Raw genomic sequence first — 18,611 nt, 5'->3', positions numbered from 1 at the left:
TATGATTTAATTTTACTCTTTCCATCCATCCATTTATAACCTGCGACTTCAACCGTTGCGTAACAGTCTGTGACATAGAGCCCTTCGGAACTCACGACCTACCATTCTGTGAACTATTAAAGGCGACAAAGGGATCCTGAAAAGATAGAGAGGCCATCCTCCAGAAGAATGTATGTTAAAAAATTCTAGAAGTATACGTGGAATATCGTAAATCAGCGCTAACAAGAAACAGAGGAGAGACTGATTATAGAGTTGAGTTACAAGCAAAAGAAGTGATTAACTCTGTTCCATATTTCGGTAGCGTAATAATCAAGGACAATACGCAGTATCAAGAAACATAAGTTACCCAATCAAGGATAATATGTAGTATCAAGAAACATAAGTTACCCACCAGGATATTAGGACGAAAATGCAAGGTTATAGAGACAAAATTGGAAAGAAAGAAACCCTGTTTTCATTAGTTAAATGTACACACATTTTACAATAGGAGAAGAGTTAAAGCAATGGTCGTTCCATCTCAAATCACCCGAGACATACTCACAGCTACCTGAAGATTGTAAGTAAGTCCAGTGATGAACGATTGCGTAGTCAAACTGATATCAGGTTTACCCATCACTTTACGAACGTTATGTTACACACATTTGTATTTTTTCGTCCGTCACTACTTATCTGTTAGTCTCTCTGCAGCTCATCTATGTCCTTCCTTTTTTTAAAAAAAATTGCGAATAGTCTTATAGGAACTACTCACTCATCGAGTACTTTCATGGACTACGTAACGTGGCGACAACGTAAGAGTGAAACTTCCTGGCAGATGAAAACTGTGTGCCGGACAGAGACTCCAAATCGGGACCTTTGCCTTTCACGGGCAAGTGCTCTACCAACTGAGCTACCCAAGCACGACTCAAGACCCGCCCTCACAGCTTCAATTCTGCCAATACCTCGTCTCCTACCTTCCAGACTTCACAGAAGCTCTTCTGCGAACATTGCAGTACTAGCACTCCACGAAGAACGGATGTTGCGGAGGCACGGCTTAGCCACAGCTTGGGGGATGTTTCCAGAAAGAGAAACACAGTTTTAATCTGTCAGGAAGTTTCATATCAGGGCACAATGCCCTGCAGAGTGAAAATCTCCTTCTGGAAACATCCACCAGGCTGTGACTAAGCCATGTCTTCGCAATATCCTTTCTTCCAGAAGTGAGCGAGCGAGGTGGCGCAGTGGTTAGCACACTGGACTCGCATTCAGGAGGACGACGGTTCAATCCCGCGTCTGGCCATCCCGATATAGGTTTTCCGTGATTTCCAAAAAAAAAAAAAAAAATATAGGTTCAAATGAGTGTGAAATCTCATGGGACTTAACTGCTAAGGTCATCAGTCCCTAAGCTTACACACTACGTAACCTAAATTATCATAAAGACAAACACACACACCCATGCGCGAGGGAGGACTTGAACCTCCGCCGGACCAGCCGCATAGTCCATGATTGCAGCGCCTAAGACCGCTCGGCTAATCCCGCGCCGCCCGTGATTTCCCTAAATCGCTCCAGCAAAATGCCGGGATGGTTCCTTTGAAAGGACACGGCCGCCTTCCTTCCCCATCCTTCCCTAATCCGATGAGGCCGATGACCTCTCTGTTTGGTCTCCTCCCCCGAACAACCCAACCCAACCCTCTTCCAGGAGTGCTAGCTCTGCTAGGTTCGCAGAAGAGCTTCTGTGAAGTTTGGAATGTAGGAGGCGAGGTACTGGCAAAATTGCAGCTATGAGAGAGGGGGCGTGAGTCGTGCTTGAGTAGCTCAGTTAGTAGAGCACTTACCTGATAAAGGTCCGGCACAAGTTTTAATCTGCCAGGAGGTTCATATCGGCGCACACTCCACTGCAGAGTGAAAATCTCATTCTGAGAAGGTAAAACTGAGCAGCACTCGGTTAAACAGGGAATCAAAGTAACTTCGTCGTGTATGACCACTGATACGAAAACATAAACGAATCCACTGTTAGCAGAATAGAATATTCAGTCCTTTTTCGAAATAGGTGGCAAGAATTCTCCAGTCAATTGAACAGTTATATTTGAAAATGCTGCACTTAAACATTGACAATTTTTGTGGGTGATGCTGCACTACTCAAATTTTTGTACTCTAAATGGTCCAATGCCTCGTAGAAGCTGCCAGCGCTCGAATTTCTTTATGACTAAGCAAATAAAACATTTTTATGAATGATAGAAGGTTGTATACATGGAAGAACCCTGGAGATACTAAAAGGTATCAGATAGATTATATAATGGTAAGACAGAGATTTAGGAACCAGGTTTTAAATTGTAAGACATTTCCAGGGGCAGATGCGGACTCTGACCACAATCTATTGGTTATGACCTGTAGATTAAAACTGAAGAAACTGCAAAAAGGTGGGAATTTAAGGAGATGGGACCTGGATAAACTGAAAGAACCAGAGGTTGTACAGAGTTTCAGGGAGAGCATAAGGGAATAATTGACAGGAATGGGGGAAAGAAATACAGTAGAAGAAGAATGGGTAGCTTTGAGGGATGAAGTAGTGAAGGCAGCAGAGGATCAAGTAGGTAAAAAGACGAGGGCTAGTAGAAATCCTTGGGTAACAGAAGAAATATTGAATTTAATTGATGAAAGGAGAAAATACAAAAATGCGGTAAATGAAGCAGGCAAAAAGGAATACAAACGTCTCAATAATGAGATCGACAGGAAGTGCAAAATGGCTAAGCAGGGATGGCTAGAGGACAAATGTAAGGATGTAGAGGCTTATCTCACTAGGGGTAAGATAGATACTGCCTACAGGAAAACTAAAGAGACCTTTGGAGATAAGAGAACCACTTGTATGAACATCAAGAGCTCTGATGGAAACCCAGTTCTAAGCAAAGAAGGGAAAGCAGAAAGATGGAAGGAGTATATAGAAGGTCTATACAAGGGCGATGTACTTGAGGACAATATTATGGAAATGGAAGAGGATGTAGATGAAGATGAAATGGGAGATACGATACTGCGTGAAGAGTTTGACAGAGCACTGAAAGACCTGAGTCGAAACAAGGCCCCCGGAGTAGACAACATTCCATTAGAACTACTGACGGCCTTGGGAGAGCCAGTCCTGACAAAACTCTACCATCTGGTGAGCAAGATGTATGAAACAGGCGAAATACCCTCAGACTTCAAGAAGAATATAATAATTCCAATCCCAAAGAAAGCAGGTGTTGACAGATGTGAGAATTACCGAACAATCACTTTAATAAGCCACAGCTGCAAAATACTAACACGAATTCTTTACAGACGAATGGAAAAACTGATAGAAGCCGACCTCGGGGAAGATCAGTTTGGATTCCGTAGAAATACTGGAACACGTGAGGCAATACTGACCTTACGACTTATCTTAGAAGAAAGATTAAGGAAAGGCAAATCTACGTTTCTAGCATTTGTAGACTTAGAGAAAGCTTTTGACAATGTTGACTGGAATACTCTCTTTCAAATCCTAAAGGTGGCAGGGGTAAAATACAGGGAGCGAAAGGCTATTTACAATTTGTACAGAAACCAGATGGCAGTTATAACAGTCGAGGGACATGAAAGGGAGCCAGTGGTTGGGAAGGGAGTAAGACAGGGTTGTAGCCTCTCCCCGATGTTATTCAATCTGTATATTGAGCAAGCAGTAAAGGAAACAAAAGAAAAATTCGGAGTAGTTATTAAAATCCATGGAGAAGAAATAAAAACTTTGAGGTTCGCCGATGACATTGTAATTCTGTCAGAGACAGCAAAGGACTTGGAAGAGCAGTTGAACGGAATGGATGGTGTCTTGAAGGGAGGATATAAGATGAACATCAACAAAGGCAAAACGAGGATAATGGAATGTAGTCGAATTAAGTCGGGTGATGTTGAGGGTATTAGATTAGGAAATGGGACACTTAAAGTAGTAAAGGAGTTTTGCTATTTGGGGAGCAAAATAACTGATGATGGTCGAAGTAGAGAGGATATAAAATGTAGACTGACAATGGCAAGGAAAGCGTTTCTGAAGAAGAGAAATTTGTTAACATCGAGTATAGATTTAAGTGTGAGGAAGTCATTTCTGAAAGTATTTGTATGGAGTGTAGCCATGTATGGAAGTGAAACATGGACGGTAAATAGTTTGGACAGGAAGAGAATAGAAGCTTTCGAAATGTGGTGCTACAGAAGAATGCTGAAGATTAGATGGGTTGATCACATAACTAATGAGGAGGTACTGAATAGGATTGGGGAGAAGAGGAGTTTGTGGCACAACTTGACCAGAAGAAGGGATCGGTTGGTAGGACATGTTCTGAGGCATCAAGGGATCACCAATTTAGTATTGGAGGGCAGCGTGGAGGGTAAAAATCGTAGGGGGAGACCAAGAGATGAATACACTAAGCAGATTCAGAAGGATGTAGGTTGTAGTAGGTACTGGGAGATGAAGAAGCTTGCACAGGATAGAATAGCATGGAGAGCTGCATCAAACCAGTCTCACGACTGAAGACCACAACAACAACACATGACTGGTAACTGACAGTTTAATCAAGACACATCCACAATTTACAAACACACTCACGCTAGACGAAAGACATCACGTCATTGTTATGTTGGACTCACCTTTTGGAATAGTTTTAGGTGGAGTTGCAGTTCGGCCATTTCGGCTTCCATTTTTTCCTTCAACAACCTCTTCTCAGCTTCAAATCTTGCTTCTGCCTCCTCTTTGGCCTTCTGTTCTATGCGTGCGACCTGGACATCGAGTTCTTCTTCAAGACTTCTTAGATGCTCCAAATGCGATTGTTTTTCCCTAAACAGAGGAAAAGTTATTATAAAATAAAATAAGCCATGAAGAAATTGGTTTTGTAGTATCCGTAGGATCTTTAATTAGTTCGTATAATGCGTCGTTCACCTATTTCGGTTTACGTAATGCAGGAAAGCGCAATAACGAATAGCATTGTGGTGAAACTGTCATCTCCGATTAAGGTAAAGTCGCGTAGCTACCTTAGAGAAATAAAAAAGCTCGATGAAACATAGAAAAATAGCAGCCATTGAAAGAAATACCGAAAGCATGTGGTAAAGTGGGAAAATTGTCACATACAAAAACAGAGGCTATGATTAATTATTACTTGATACTGACATTCGGTTCTAGATATTGCAGTAGTTATTACTGGATAAAATACGTCGGGTAACTAATAGAAGCTGGTGACATTGTTGCTAAAGAAAAAAAATTTGGTATCCCTGACAACCTCTTTGGAAAACGTTTTCTTTAAAAGTATTCGATTTTTCGTGTAGTCAACTCCTCTCTCAATTTTCTACTTTTTCTTAGAAACAGTTGGCCTTGTTTCGTAACAAAAAGTACCAACTAAGCTATTTTTTTCCGTATGTACCTTATTGAACAGAGAGTACGATACATAAGTACTTCAAACATATATCGTCTGTCGTTAGAGATATTTCAACACATTTGTACCTGCTCCTCCTGGCAGAATTCCCAAAGTTTATCTCTTAACGCGAGTACCATTTCATGTATCGAGTTTTATTACCACTCATGTCCCACTAAAGTCTCTGGGCATCCAAATGTAGTGAACTTTCTGACGCTACACGTTTTTTGCTCAGATGCATCTATCAGCGCGTCTGAATAGGTGTAGGGGTATGTCCTCAAATATAAAATGTTGGGTGAAAATCCGCAGTTGTTTTATAAGAATTTTTCGGTATAACTCAAAGATAATTTATAGTTGCTGCACACAAATTAAATGTTCGTACAACAGTAATTGTACCTAATCTCTTTACAGCTCTCAGTACTCAGAAGCTTGTGACATTTGTTATTTTAAACAAAACAGTTTCACGTATAAAGGAAGGAAGCAAACACAAAGAATACTTTAAGTATAGACAGTCACAAAAATCCATGAAAATCCCTGTTGCTGTTGATGCTGCTGTTGTGGTCTTTAATTCGAAGACTGTTTTTGTACAGCTCTCGGTATCGTTTCTATCCTGTGTAGCTTCTTCATCTCGGAATAACTACTGTAACTTATATCCTTCTGAATCTCCCTCTATAATTTTACCCCCCCCCCTCCCCCCATTTCCTTCCAATGTTAAACATATGATCCCTGGATGACTCAAAGTGTGTCCTGTCAACTGATCCCTTCTTCTAGTCAGGCTGTGTCACAAATTTCTTTTCTCCCCAATTACGTGATCTACTCATCTAATCTTCAGCATTCCTCTGTAGCACCACATTTCAAAAGCTTCTACTCTCTTCTTGCCTAAATTGTTTATCTTCCTTATTTCGTTTTCACTCATGGCTACAGTCCACACAAATACCTTCGGAAAAGACTTCCTAACACTTAAATCTACATTCGATGGTAAGAAATTTCACCTCTTCAGAAACGCTTTCCTTGTCACTGCGATATACCGTTTATATCATCTCAACTTCTCCCACCATCAGTTATCTTGCTGCCCAAATAACGAAACGCATTTACTACTTTAAGTGTCTCGTTTCCTAATCTAATTCCTTCAGCATCACCTGATTAGTTCGACTACATTTCATTAGCCCTGTTTGGCTTTTGTTGATATTCATCTTATAGCCTCCTTTCAAGTCAATGTACTTTCAAAGTCCTTTGCCGTCTCCGACAGAATTACAAGGCCATCGGCAAACCTTGAAGTTTTTATTTCTTCTCCCTGAACTTTAATTCCTTCTCCAAATTTTTCTTTGGTTTCCTTTACCGCTTGCTCAGTGTGCAGATTGAATAACATCGGGGATAGGCTGCAAGCGTGTCTCACTCCCTTTTCAACAACTGCTTCCCTTTCATGCCTCTAGACTCTTGTAACAGCCGTCTGGTTTCTGTACAAGTTGTAAGTAGCTTTTATCTTCGTGTTTTTTATCCCTGCTACCTTCAGAATTTCAAACAGAGTAGTCCAGTAGACACTGTCAAAAGCTTTCTCTTAGTCTACAAACGCTATTAACATAGGTTTACCTTTCGTTAACCTATCTTCTAAGAGATGTCGCTGGGTCAATATTGCCTCGCGTGTTCTCACATTTCTCCGGAATCCAAATTGATCTTTCCCGAGGCCGGTTTCTACTAGTTTTTCCATTCTGTAAGGAATTCGTGTTAGTATTTTGCAACCATTATTTTCAAACTGATAGTTCGGTAATATTCACAACTGTCAGCACCTGTTTTCTTTGTAATTCGTATAATTATATTCTTCTTGAATTCTGAGGATATTTTGCCTGTCTCATACATCTTGCGCACCAGATGGAAGAATTTTGTCATGGCGGGCTCTCCCGAGGCTATCAGTACTTCCGACGGAATGTCGTCTACTCCCGGGGCCTTGTTTCGACTTAGGGCCTGTCAAATTATTCTCACAGTATCATATCTCCCATCTCATCTTCATCTACATCCTCATACATTTATATAATATTGGTTTCAAGTTTATTTCCCTTGTATAGACCCTGTATATATTGCTTCCACCTTCCAGCTTTCCCTTCTTTGCTTAGGACTAGTTTTCCATCTGTGCTCTTGATAGACATACAGTTGCTTCTCTTTACTCCAACTGTCTCCTTAATTTTCACGTAGGTGGTATCATTCTTTCCCGAAGTGAAATACGTTTCTAAATCCTTATATTTGTTCTTTAGTCCTTCCTGTTTAGCCATTTCGCACTTTTTTTCTGCCTCATTCTTTAGACGTTTGTATTCCATTTCGCCTGCTTCATTTGCTGCATTTTTATATTTTCTCCTTTGATCAGTTAAATTCAATATCTCCTGTGCTATCCAAGGATTTCTACTGGGCCTTGTCTTTTTAACTATTTGATCCTCTGCTGTCTTCACTATTTCATCTCTCAAGGCTACCCACACGTCTTCCACTGTATACCTTCCCCCCGGTTTAGAAAATCGTTGCCTAATACTCCCTATGAAACTCAACAAACGCCGGTTCTTTCTTCTTAATTTCCTACCTTTTCGCAATTTCTTTAGATTTACCTACTGTTCATTACCAGTAAATTGTGGTCAGAATCCACATCTGCCGCTAGAAATGTCTTACAATTTAAAATCTGGTTCCAAAATCTCTGTCTTACTTTATATAATCATTTTTAAACCTTCAGGGGTCTCGAGGTCTCTTCCACGTATACAACCTTCTTTGACGAGTCTTAAACTAAGTGTTATCAACAAATTAATTATACTCTGTGCAGAATTCTGCCAGGCGGCTTTCTCTTTCATTCCTTTCCCCCGCAGTCCGTATTCACCTACTATTTTTCCTTCTCTTCTTTTTCCTGCTATCGAATTCCTGTCTCCCATCACAACTCAATTTTCATCTCACTTAGCTATCTGAATAATTTCTTTGATCTGATCATATACTTCTTCAGTCTCTTCATCATCTGCGGAGATAGATGGCATATAAACTTGTACTACTGCGATGGGTGAGGGCTCCGTGTTTATCTCGGCCACGATAATGCGTTCACTATGCTGTTCAAAATGTTCAAATGTGTGTGGAATCTTATGGGACTTAACTGCTAAGGTCATCAGTCCCCAAGCTTACACACTACTTAACCTAAATTATCCTAAGGACAAACACACACACCCATGCCCGAGGGAGGACTCGAACCTCCGCCGGGACCAGCCGCACAGTCCATGACTGCAGCGCCTAAGACCGCTCGGCTAATCCCGCGCGGCTCATTACGCTGTTCATAGTAGCTTACGCGCATTACTATTTCCTTATGAATTTTTATACCTACTCCTGCGTTACCTCTATTTGATTTTGTACTTATTCACCTGTCCAGAAGTCCTTTTCCTCCTGCCACTGAACTTCACTAATTACCACTATGCCTAATTTTAACCTATGCACTTCCTTTTTTAAATTTTCTAACCTACCTACCCAATTGAAGGGATCTAACATTCCACGCTCCTAACCGTCGAACGCCAGTTTTGTCTCTTCTAATGACAACATCCTCCTGAGTAGTCCTCGCCTGGAGATCAGAACGGGGACTACTTTACCTCCGGAATATTTTAACCATGCTGTCGGGAAAAATTACGGCTGTAGTTTCCCCTTGCTTTCTGCCGTTCGCAGTCCCAGGATAACAATTCCGTTTTGGTTTATGTTGCAGGGCCAGGTCAGTCAATCATCCAGACTGTTGCCTCTGCAACTACTGAAAAGGCTGCTACCCCTCTTCAAGTACCACGCGTTTGTCTGACCTCTGAACAGTTACCCCTCCGTTGTGCTAACACCCACGGTTCGGTTATCTTTATCGCTAAGGCACGCAAGCCAGTCTACCAACCACAAGGTCCACGGTTCATGACGGAACGAGGCGGGTGGAGGGGTGAAAAAAATCAATTACTGTTTTATGTGCATTCGTACATATATTCTTCATGGAAATCACTAATTGAGGCTCACATACAGAAGAATTTTCCTCGAGTTTTGAAAAACAAAATACTTCCTTCAAATCTGTTCGATGCGCGTATTTATGTCGAGCTGCCTTCTACAACTGTTTATTTTATCCAACAAAAACTCGATCGGATTATTTGAAGACTACAAGCGTTAGTAAAGTATGCAGTGTGATCCAACGGAAGAACAATCTGTGATGCGTATTTTCGATCGCTTTTCTGTCGGGTGTAGAAATTTTTGTAAGTGCTATACACATTTCTACACTCCTGGAAATTGAAATAAGAACACCGTGAATTCATTGTCCCAGGAAGGGGAAACTTTATTGACACATTCCTGGGGTCAGATACATCACATGATCACACTGACAGAACCACAGGCACATAGATACAGGCAACAGAGCATGCACAATGTCGGCACTAGTACAGTGTATATTCACCTTTCGCAGCAATGCAGGCTGCTATTCTCCCATGGAGACGATCGTAGAGATGCTGGATGTAGTCCTGTGGAACGGCTTGCCATGCCATTTCCACCTGGCGCCTCAGTTGGACCAGCGTTCGTGCTGGACGTGCAGACCGCGTGAGACGACGCTTCATCCAGTCCCAAACATGCTCAATGGGGGACAGATCCGGAGATCTTGCTGGCCAGGGTAGTTGACTTACACCTTCTAGAGCACGTTGGGTGGCACGGGATACATGCGGACGTGCATTGTCCTGTTGGAACAGCAAGTTCCTTTGCCGGTCTAGGAATGGTAGAACGATGGGTTCGATGACGGTTTGGATGTACCGTGCACTATTCAGTGTCCCCTCGACGATCACCAGTGGTGTACGGCCAGTGTAGGAGATCGCTCCCCACACCATGATGCCGGGTGTTGGCCCTGTGTGCCTCGGTCGTATGCAGTCCTGATTGTGGCGCTCACCTGCACGGCGCCAAACACGCATACGACCATCATTGGCACCAAGGCAGAAGCGACTCTCATCGCTGAAGACGACACGTCTCCATTCGTCCCTCCATTCACGCCTGTCGCGACACCACTGGAGGCGGGCTGCACGATGTTGGGGTGTGAGCGGAAGACGGCCTAACGGTGTGCGGGACCGTAGCCCAGCTTCATGGAGACGGTTGCGAATGGTCCTCGCCGATACCCCAGGAGCAACAGTGTCCCTAATTTGCTGGGAAGTGGCGGTGCGGTCCCCTACGGCACTGCGTAGGATCCTACGGTCTTGGCGTGCATCCGTGCGTCGCTGCGGTCCGGTCCCAGGTCGACGGGCACGTGCACCTTCCGCCGACCACTGGCGACAACATCGATGTACTGTGGAGACCTCACGCCCCACGTGTTGGGCAATTCGGCGGTACGTCCACCCGGCCTCCCGCATGCCCACTATACGCCCTCGCTCAAAGTCCGTCAACTGCACATACGGTTCACGTCCACGCTGTCGCGGCATGCTACCAGTGTTAAAGACTGCGATGGAGCTCCGTATGCCACGGCAAACTGGCTGACACTGACGGCGGCGGTGCACAAATGCTGCGCAGCTAGCGCCATTCGACGGCCAACACCGCGGTTCCTGGTGTGTCCGCTGTGCCGTGCGTGTGATCATTGCTTGTACAGCCCTCTCGCAGTGTCCGGAGCAAGTATGGTGGGTCTGACACACCGGTGTCAATGTGTTCTTTTTTCCATTTCCAGGAGTGTATAACTGTTTTGTCAATAAAGTCATGAACTGTAAATGATACATGTCTCCGACTATAAAGGTTACTTATAAATAAATCGACAGATTGCAACACCATATCTTTACCGCTACTTCCATTCTCACTGTGCTCTGGTTTTCTACTTCTCGTTATACTCGAATATTGGCTTTCTACATTATCTGATTCTATTAATATTATAAAATGGGTTAAATTAACAATTATTGGTAAATGGAAAGTTGTCACAGACAGATTCTTGCTTCATACGCGACCTTTGTTAGTCGTAACATTTTAGCATTGGTCTTATTAACGGTATGTTTGTTTCTAAATGCCCTAGAACGTATTTCGGATTTTTGACGTCACTCCGGACTGACACCTAGTCCGCCTTCGAAGCTCAGTGTTCAGGAAGTCTGGCTGCTATTCACAGGGTTCGGGTTCGATTTCCTGTTGTGACGGGGTTTACCCTTGGTGAGAGGACTAGAACGAGATGCACTAAGCCTCGCGATGTCAACTGAGGAGCCACCTGAGTGACAAATGGCGGATGGCGGATCCAAATTCAAGAAAGCCGACAACGCCCAGGAGGGCGGCGTGCTGACTCCACGGCCCTCCATACTGCGTGTAGTGACGCCACTAACAGAGGATGACATGGCGGTCGGTCAGTCCCGATTGGCCCATCACGGCCAGAACGCCGAGCTTTACTTTACTTTTACTGACAGACACCTGAGTTGTGGTTTTCCACCAGCTATAGACGTACAGGGTCCGACAAAAACACCTCCTGTATTTCAAAAGGTTGTAAGCGTATTGTCATATCGCTGGTTTAGTTGTGGAGTATCTTTGCGGGCAGCCGCGTCTGTAGTGAGTGGAGCACGGGACACGAAACTGTTATGTGGTGTAGTGTGTAACTCTACATGTAGAACCATTGTTAGTATTCAGGTTGAAGTGTTCCTACAAGTGCTATTAGAGTAAAGTGATGACATACGGAAATGGTTCAGAGGAAAGTGCGTCAAGAAGTAATTGAAAATGAGCAGTGGCGTTAATAACGTATTTATTTATACTCTCGTTGCGTGTCGCATAGCATCGATCATCCGCGCCGTGTTCGGTCTCCAAGAATGAACAAATGTGAATCAGTAATACTATTTACCACAAAAGAGTGCAATCAAGTGCCAGTGATATGTAGCGAGCATGAGAACGTTTTTTTCGATCATCGCGTTCCGCATCATCAACAATCAACCGCGCCGCGACGGTTTCGCGCACGCTCGTACAATTGAGAACTGAGAACTGAAAAATTAACTTTACAAACAGTGTTATATTATTACTTGTGACAATCAGGACTATTACCAGATATCTGTATGTGTGACGAGCGTAAGAACTTTCGTTCGATCATTCGGCTTCCGCATCATCAACAATCACCCGCGTCGTGTCGGTTACGCGTACGTTCGTCTGAATTATATTTTGGACTGTTAATCATCAAGATTGTTAATTGGAATAAACATTTACGATTTAGAGTGTAAACAGTGCAACCTGTGGTTTCCATATCGTCTCAGAATATAGATGTTCATACCAGACATAGGACAGTGTTGTGTTTAACCGTTCAGCGGCTCCCCTAAACCCGCTCGCATTTTTTCGATGGATAACTTCAGGCAAGCCAACAGCCAGCTGTGGAGCAGAACAGTACGACCGCCCCGGGATTACCCGGTACGTGGTGTGGACAGGGCGCACGGTCACGAAACGACAACCAGTTAAAGGTCCCCCAGCCCCATTAGCACTCCCGGGCGTGTTACAAGATAGTTACAAACAAGCAAAGACAGATACAGAGAAAGTAGTTTTATTTGTAAACTACAAATTCGATGCCGTTTAGCACTAGGTGATTTTAAAAATTATGCTCGGTGATCGGCGTCGTCCGTTGTTATCCATTGTTAGCACATTGACCGAGCATTTCCCGGAAGTTGGCCATAGTTCTTGGAGTCATTTCCTGTGGAATGGCAGCCACTTCCTGACATTAACAAAACAGAATCAATCTGTTGTAGATATCTTACGCGGCATTGTTGGAGATAACGCAGGTGGAAGTGGACAAGAAACAGCCATTTGTGTCATTTCTATTAGAAAGAATCTGCTAGCTGATGTTGCACAAGCAACCTACAAATGTTATCTGTGTTTTTAATACCTTTTTTGGTAACATTATGTTTTATAGGATTTTCATTTGTACACATTTACTAACTATAATCATGTAAAAAAAGTTATAGAACACTGGATCCTATCGCCTTGGGAGAATTTTCTGGAATAATTAGGGGTAACGCCTGAAGAGGGATAATTCATTTTTTTTAGCGGTAAGATAAAAGTGGCGGTACCAAGTAGGTGTAGCTTTGATTTTTCTTTCACTTTTTTAAAGGTTAAACTCAGTTGAAGAAGTAGTTAGTTAGACGGAAAAAAGTGGTTAGTGTCCGTTCCTCTAGATCATGTGGCTCCAGATTCGATTCGCAGCCGGGTCGGAGATAAAAAAAAAAACAGTCAGGGCAGTCGACTACCAAGCTGCTGGACTGTGTTCGATTCTTGGGCGTGGTTTTTTTAAATTCGATACTTGTTTCGTCTTATCTGATAATCTTATGATAATCGAATACCTTTCTTTCACATTTTAAAGTAAAACATCCGGAAGTGTGATAAATAATCAAATAAGTAGAGTACTGAAAATTATTTTCACCATGATACATATTATAAATGATATACTTGAAAGGAGAGACAGCATTGGTCGTATGTTTTTTGTTTATTATCGCAAAATCGATTTTCGGTCACCTAGTGACCATCTTCAGTGCTGTAATATATAACTTAAATTAGTAAGCACTGGTGTCAATAAGCTTACGGCGATCACATAGACTCCTATGTCTATGTCTATGTGATCGCCGTAAGCTTATTGACACCAGTGCTTACTAATTTAAGTTATTTATTACAGCACTGAAGATGGTCACTAGGTGACCGAAAATCGATTTTGCGATAATAAACAAAAAGCATACGACCAATGCTCTCTCTCCTTTCAAGTATACCCATTATCTGGTCGTTGTGCACAGGACACTATGGAGTCGCCAATCAACATATTATAAAGATACACCTAAAGTATATTATTGCGTAATCCTAACTCAACGTCGGTTCGCGAGCGTTCTCGCAATGAGTATGGTGGAACTTATCATGGAAACAGGCAAAACGTAAATATTTCTCACATCATGCGCAATAGACGAACGAAATCTCGCCGCATTGACACTCTTCCTGTACAATGTTCGTGGAAAACGTATCTGATTCACGTCGCTAAAAGCAGATATATTAGATATCAACTTGGATGTATACTAAGCGTATAAAATCATATCTTGAAAGACATGCGTGGATAACTGGTTATGGATAAACGCATGAATTTCGGTAGCGACTTATAATTCTCTGCTCTGCTGTAATGTCGCATGATTTTGAAGTAGTGTGATAGAGGTAAACGTCACACGATTGAAACAGAGAGGTATATTTCGGTGACATCAGTTTCATGGTGCAGGTCGGTTTAGCATTATCATCTAACTACAGAAGTTCTATCATTGCGTGTGATGTATCACGATGTCCGCCCCGATAACTGAGTGGCCAGTGTAAGGGATTGCCGTCCTATGGGCACGGGTTCGATTCCCGGCTGAGTCGGGGATAATCTCCGCTCAGGGACTGGGTGTTGTGTTGTCTTCATCATCATTTCATCCCCATCCCGCAGCACGTCGCCCAATGTAGTGTGGAATGTAATAAGACCTGCACCAAGGCGGCCAATGACGCCAAACGCTCATTTCCATGTATCACGATGAAAATAACTGTCAACACGTTATAATATTTGATTATTAAACACACCTACCGACGATTTACTTGAGAGAAAAAAAAGAAAATAAAAGTAGTCCCATTACCAGAATATTATCACATACACAAACGGACCAGCAAAAAAAAAAAAAATGGCTCTGAGCACATGTGACTTAACATCTGAGGTCATCAGTCCCCTAGAACTTAGAACTACTTAAACCTAACTAACCTAAGGACATCACACACATCAATGCCCGAGGCAGGATTCGAACCTGCGACCGTAGCGGTCACGCGGCTCCAGACGGTAGCGCCTAGAACCGCTCGGTCACAACGGCCGGCACGGACCAACAGTTTTGTAGTCTAATGTCTTGACCACCCCTTTTTTCCTGGCTATTTGCAGGTCGAATAATTACAACGAAAAAAGAAAAATTATTAACAGCAACATTTCTCCAGGTGGATCCGAACTGTCACCTTCTTTCTCCTTAAGGAGGTAGACCAGTCAGCTTTAGGCCGGAGTAGACAGAACGGGCTGTGGTCGAAACCAAAGACCTGGCCACGATGCCTTCCTCTTCCCGACCCCTTCGATCCCTTTTTTTTTTTTTTTGCGTTCAAGACAACGAAAGTCTTTATTAACAAGTTATGGGAACAATAAACTTACGTGCATCCGTAAACAAGAAAAACTGAAAGCAATCGCTCGACCGACGACGTCGCTCTGTTAGACACGTAGAATGACGGGTTCCCAAGCTACAGCATGAAAACACAAAAACGTTAATAACCCGAATATTGTTAACTTTGGACCACATATCATATCAACAAAAACTGTTTGTTTTTAGACGATCTTTCGATAGATAGCATTGAAAATACCATGTTCCGACATCACCTCTGACGTCGACTTTCTCCAAAAACGAGGGATTGTCTTGCAAAAAGCCAAAACACGTGTCCCTTTATTTACAGTATAGAACGTCCTTGAAAACTTGATAAAAATCGGTGACCCAGATGTCAGACCCTTCACTTGTGAAGCTGACAAGGGGCGGCCACGACGTTGGAATCACGGATTTGCTTCAAACTTTGTACTCCTTTAGTAGGCCATTAAAGCAACAGAATGTGCAAGTTGTAAGTTGCAATACTCTGGCGATTCCAAGAAAATCGCAAGAGAAGTTTTACTCACTTATTGCGTAACTGACATATCTGTGCGTAAAAGCCGGTTGTAGTTAGTCGTTGTGGTCAAGCGTTTAGCCTTCGTGCGTTGCAGGCGGCTCGTAGACAAGGCGGCGGTTCGAATCCCAGTACCACTCAGATTTTAATATATACAGGGTGTTACAAAAAGGTACGGCCAAACTTTCAGGAAACATTCCTCACACACAAATAAAGAAAAGATGTTATGTGGACATGTGTCCGGAAACGCTTAATTTCCATGTTAGAGCTCATTTTAGTTTCGTCAGTATGTACTGATGTACTGTACTTCCTCGATTCACCGCCAGTTGGCCCAATTGAAGGAAGGTAATGTTGACTTCGGTGCTTGTGTTGACATGCGGCTCATTGCTCTACAGTACTAGCATCAAGCACATCAGTACGTAGCATCAACAGGTTAGTGTTCATCACGAACGTGGTTTTGCAGTCAGTGCAATGTTTACAAATGCGGAGTTGGCAGATGCCCATTTGATGTAGGGATTAGCACGGGGCAATAGCCGTGGCGCGGTACGTTTGTATCGAGACAGATTTCCAGAACGAAGATGTCCCGACAGGAAGACGTTCGAAGCAACTGATCGGCGTCTTAGCGAGCACGGAACATTCCAGCCTATGACTCGCGACTGGGGAAGACCTAGAACGACGAGAACACCTGCAATGGAAGAGGCAATTCTTCGTGCAGTTGACGATAACCCTAATGTCAGCGTCAGAGAAGTTGCTGCTGTACAAGGTAACGTTGACCACGTCACTGTATTGAGAGTGCTACGGGAGAACCAGTTGTTTCCGTGCCATGTACAGCGTGTGCGGGCACTATCAGCAGCTGATTGGCCTCCACGGATATACTTCTGCAAATGGTTCATCCAACAATGTGTCAATCCTCATTTCAGTGCAAATGTTCTCTTTACGGATGAGGCTTCATTCCAACGTGATCGAATTGTAAATTTTCACAATCAACATGTGTGGGCTGACGAGAATCCGCACACAATTGTGCAGTCACGTCATCAACACAGATTTTCTGTGAGCGTTTGGGCAGGCATTGTTGGTGATGTCTTGATTGGGCCCATGTTCTTCCACCTACGCTCAATGGAGCACGTTATCATGATTTCATACGGGATACACTACCTGTGCTGCTAGAACATGTGCCTTTACAAGTACGACACAACATATGGTTCATGCACGATGGAGCTCCTGCACATTTCAGTCGAAGTGTTCGTACGCTTCTCAACAACAGATTCGGTGACCGATGGATTGGTAGAGGCGGACCAATTCCATGGCCTCCACGCTCTCTTGACCTCAACCCTCTTGACTTTCATTTATGGGGGCATTTGAAAGCTCTTGTCTACGCAACCCCGGTACCAAATGTAGAGACTCTTCGTGCTCGTATTGTGGACGGTTGTGATACAATACGCCATTCTCCAGGGCTGCATCAGCGCATCAGGGATTCCATGCGATGGAGGGTGGATGCATGTATCCTCGCTAACGGAGGACATTTTGAACATTTCCTGTAACAAAGTGTTTGAAGTCACGCTGGTACGTTCTATTGCTGTGTGTTTCCATTCCATGAGTAATGTGATTTGAAGAGAAGTAATAAAATGAGCTCTAACATGGAAAGTAAGCGTTTACGGACACATGTCCACATAACATATTTTCTTTCTTTGTGTGTGAGGAATGTTTCCTGAAAGTTTACCCGTACCTTTTTGTAACACTCATTATATTCTTCATCACTGGTCATGTTATTAAATTTATGTGAACTTTGAGAGCTAATACACTGAAAAAAAATTCACTGGTATTTTCATGAAGTTGTAATTAATTTCATATGTTATTTGACTCTTTCACACGTTGCAGGATGGTTGTTGCGCTAAAGACATGGGAAACATAAATTGAAACTTCATGCAAATACACGTGTTTTTTCATGATATTATCTCTTAAATGTCATATAAATTAAACATAATGCACAGTGATGAAAAAATAGATTAATAATTCAGTTTTAGCGGGAGTCGAACCGTCGCCTCATACACGTTCGTTTTACGAAGCTCGAACGCTAATCAGGTTTTTTTTTTTTTTTAAATCTCATTTTGTTCGTTATTGTTCGTACATTTGTTCGGGGCGGTCCTTTCTACGACACTCGCTCAGGTTCATCGTTGATCCGTTCACTTAATTTGTTTATTACAAAGGGCAGATATGCCCTCTGACCGAACACGCTGAGCTACCGTGCCGGCTATCACTTGGGCACCATGAACTCTAACGTTCGGTGACAGTGTGATGAGGTATCTCTGCATTAAAACAGATGCACCGTGTGACGTTCGAAAGAGTGATGGTTGATGGAAACACTGCTTTAGTGGGGTCGGTAAGCACCGGTAGTGAATACCGGTATAAAATTATTTTCTTCTTTGCGTACCGGGAAAAATGTAGGCACTGGTAGGTAGGTAGGTCGTACAGGTAGTACGGGAAATGATATAATCATAAAATACTGAATTTGCTATTCAAGGTCAGAATATTTGTTAATAACGACAAAACATTATTAAACATACCATAGATACGCGTCCCCAATCTTCAGTGATTTTTTGTTTATTTGTTAGACTA

General features: G+C 42.9%; 1 protein-coding gene across 1 annotated transcript in view; it reads right to left on the bottom strand.

The window, feature by feature from the left end:
• The window catches only part of LOC124722252 (ras and EF-hand domain-containing protein homolog), a 246,047-nt gene that overhangs the window by 204,141 nt on the left and 23,295 nt on the right, over window positions 1-18,611 (bottom strand). Inside the window, exon 3 of the mRNA XM_047247441.1 lies at window positions 4,606-4,792. Within this exon, the coding sequence (XP_047103397.1) occupies window positions 4,606-4,792 (187 nt within the window). The remainder of the gene's footprint in view (window positions 1-4,605; window positions 4,793-18,611) is intronic.

The sequence above is a fragment of the Schistocerca piceifrons genome, chromosome X (assembly GCF_021461385.2).
Source record: "Schistocerca piceifrons isolate TAMUIC-IGC-003096 chromosome X, iqSchPice1.1, whole genome shotgun sequence".
Taxonomy (NCBI): Eukaryota; Metazoa; Arthropoda; class Insecta; order Orthoptera; family Acrididae; genus Schistocerca; species Schistocerca piceifrons.
This window is presented reverse-complemented; position numbering and strand designations above follow the sequence as displayed.